The following is a 1,776-nucleotide window of genomic DNA, read 5'->3' as shown; positions in this document are numbered from 1 at the left end:
AAAAAATCTGATGAACAATATTATTGTAACTATTGAATATAATAGAATCAGAGGTATGGAAGGGGAGTGAACTGACAATTCTTGGGGAAAAGGGGAGAGGGGGGCGTGGGAAGAGACTGAACATAAACTGTGCACCTATGGATGAGGACAATGGGGAGAGGGGAAAGGGCAGAGGGTGGGGTGGGAACCTGGTGGAGGAGAGCAATGGTGGAGGGGAAAAAAAGGAACATTTGTAATAATATGAACAATAAAAACTTATATATAAAAAAAAAAGAATGATTTGGAGAATGAGAATCAAAAAGGGAAAAAAAAAAAAAATACCTAGGAAGAAATTTAACCAAAAATGTAAAAGACCTGTACTTGGAAAACTGTAATATCCTTTCTTCTATTAATGTGATCTATTATATTAATTGATTTTATGTTGGAACAACTTTGCATTCCTAGGATAAATCCTACTGGATCATAGTATAAATAGCCTTTTATTATTTTGTTAGATTCAGTTTTCCACTTGTTATATTGGGTCGGCAGCTAAGTAATTGCGGATTTTTTAAAGAAAATCAAAGACAATTTTTTCATGGAACTAAATAACTTTATTCTTTTTTTTTTTTTTTTTTTTTTTTTTATAGAGAATCCACAATTCAGTTTTATTCAGAGCAAAGAAAAAAGATACTTTTGATCATACTGGAAGAAACTCAGCCACAGGTTTGGTATCTGTACCCAAACTACACATGCAATGAAGACAATATTCTGCTAATACAATTGATTTGCTGCTGCATTTGTCTACTGTTTGCCTAATATTAACAATTATAAACAGAGCAGTGCAACTAGTATTTGGAACAATCCTTACAGTGTTACAGTGTCAGGCACAACTTTTCACTTCTCTTCACACCACTGGTTCTCTTTGCGTACCTGGGCTTCCTCTTCTTCAGTAAAGTCATTTTTTATATTGAAGGTCTTGCGAATCTCTTCAGGGGTTTTCCCCTTGATCATATTGGCAACAGTCTTGCATGTAACATCAAGCAAACCTTTGATGTCTAAATAGTTTGCAGCCAGAATTAGTTCAAATAGTGTTCCTTGGTCAACTTTGAGAAATTCTTGGTCCCAAACAGGAATATCGTCTGTCCGCTTTTCTTTGTTCTCATCATCCTCAGGAGGAGGAGGGTCATCCTTGTGGTGGGTGCACCACTGAATGACCTTTTTTAATATTGCTGCATTAACATTTGGTAGAGGAACTGGGTCATCATCGCCTTCATCATCCATTCCCAAATCTTCTAACATAGTCTTGATAGTCACAGATTGTTTGGCAATTTCAACATCAACTTCAAATATCTCTCCATCAGAACTCTGCAATTTAATTGAAGGCATGGTGCTCGGTCTCCAGGAGAGAGCGGGCCGGAGGCTGACGAGAGCGGAGCAGCGTCAGCAGAAGCAGACGAAAAAGGTGGAGAATAAGGCCTCTTACAGCCTAAATAACTTTATTCTGTAATGTATTGCCCATTTTGATCAATGACCTCTTGCCATCTTTCAGGCAGCATCATAATCCCACGTTCAAAAAACTTCTGGTTTTTATTAGCAAAAAACTGAATCAGGTACGATTTGACATCATCATCATTATTGAAATTTTTACCATTCAAGGAGTTTTGTAAAGATCGAAACAAAAAGTAATCAGATGGTGCAAGGTCAGGACTATATGGTGGATGTGGCAAAACATCCCAACCAAGCTCCATGAATTTTTGCCGAGTGACCAAAGATGTGTGTGGCCTTGCATTGTCATGA

The 1,776-nt window shown here is 37.3% G+C and overlaps 1 protein-coding gene across 1 annotated transcript; it reads right to left on the bottom strand.

The window, feature by feature from the left end:
• Positions 1-754: 754 nt before the first annotated feature.
• LOC118708719 (S-phase kinase-associated protein 1) lies at positions 755-1,473 on the bottom strand. The gene has a single exon (XM_036420142.2). The coding sequence runs from the start codon at positions 1,363-1,365 to the stop codon at positions 874-876; it is 492 nt and encodes a 163-aa protein (XP_036276035.1). The 5' UTR covers positions 1,366-1,473; the 3' UTR covers positions 755-873.
• Between the last annotated feature and the right edge of the window lie 303 nt (positions 1,474-1,776).

This window comes from Pipistrellus kuhlii, unplaced genomic scaffold (assembly GCF_014108245.1).
Source record: "Pipistrellus kuhlii isolate mPipKuh1 unplaced genomic scaffold, mPipKuh1.p scaffold_m20_p_62, whole genome shotgun sequence".
In the NCBI taxonomy this organism is placed as follows: Eukaryota; Metazoa; Chordata; class Mammalia; order Chiroptera; family Vespertilionidae; genus Pipistrellus; species Pipistrellus kuhlii.
This window is presented reverse-complemented; position numbering and strand designations above follow the sequence as displayed.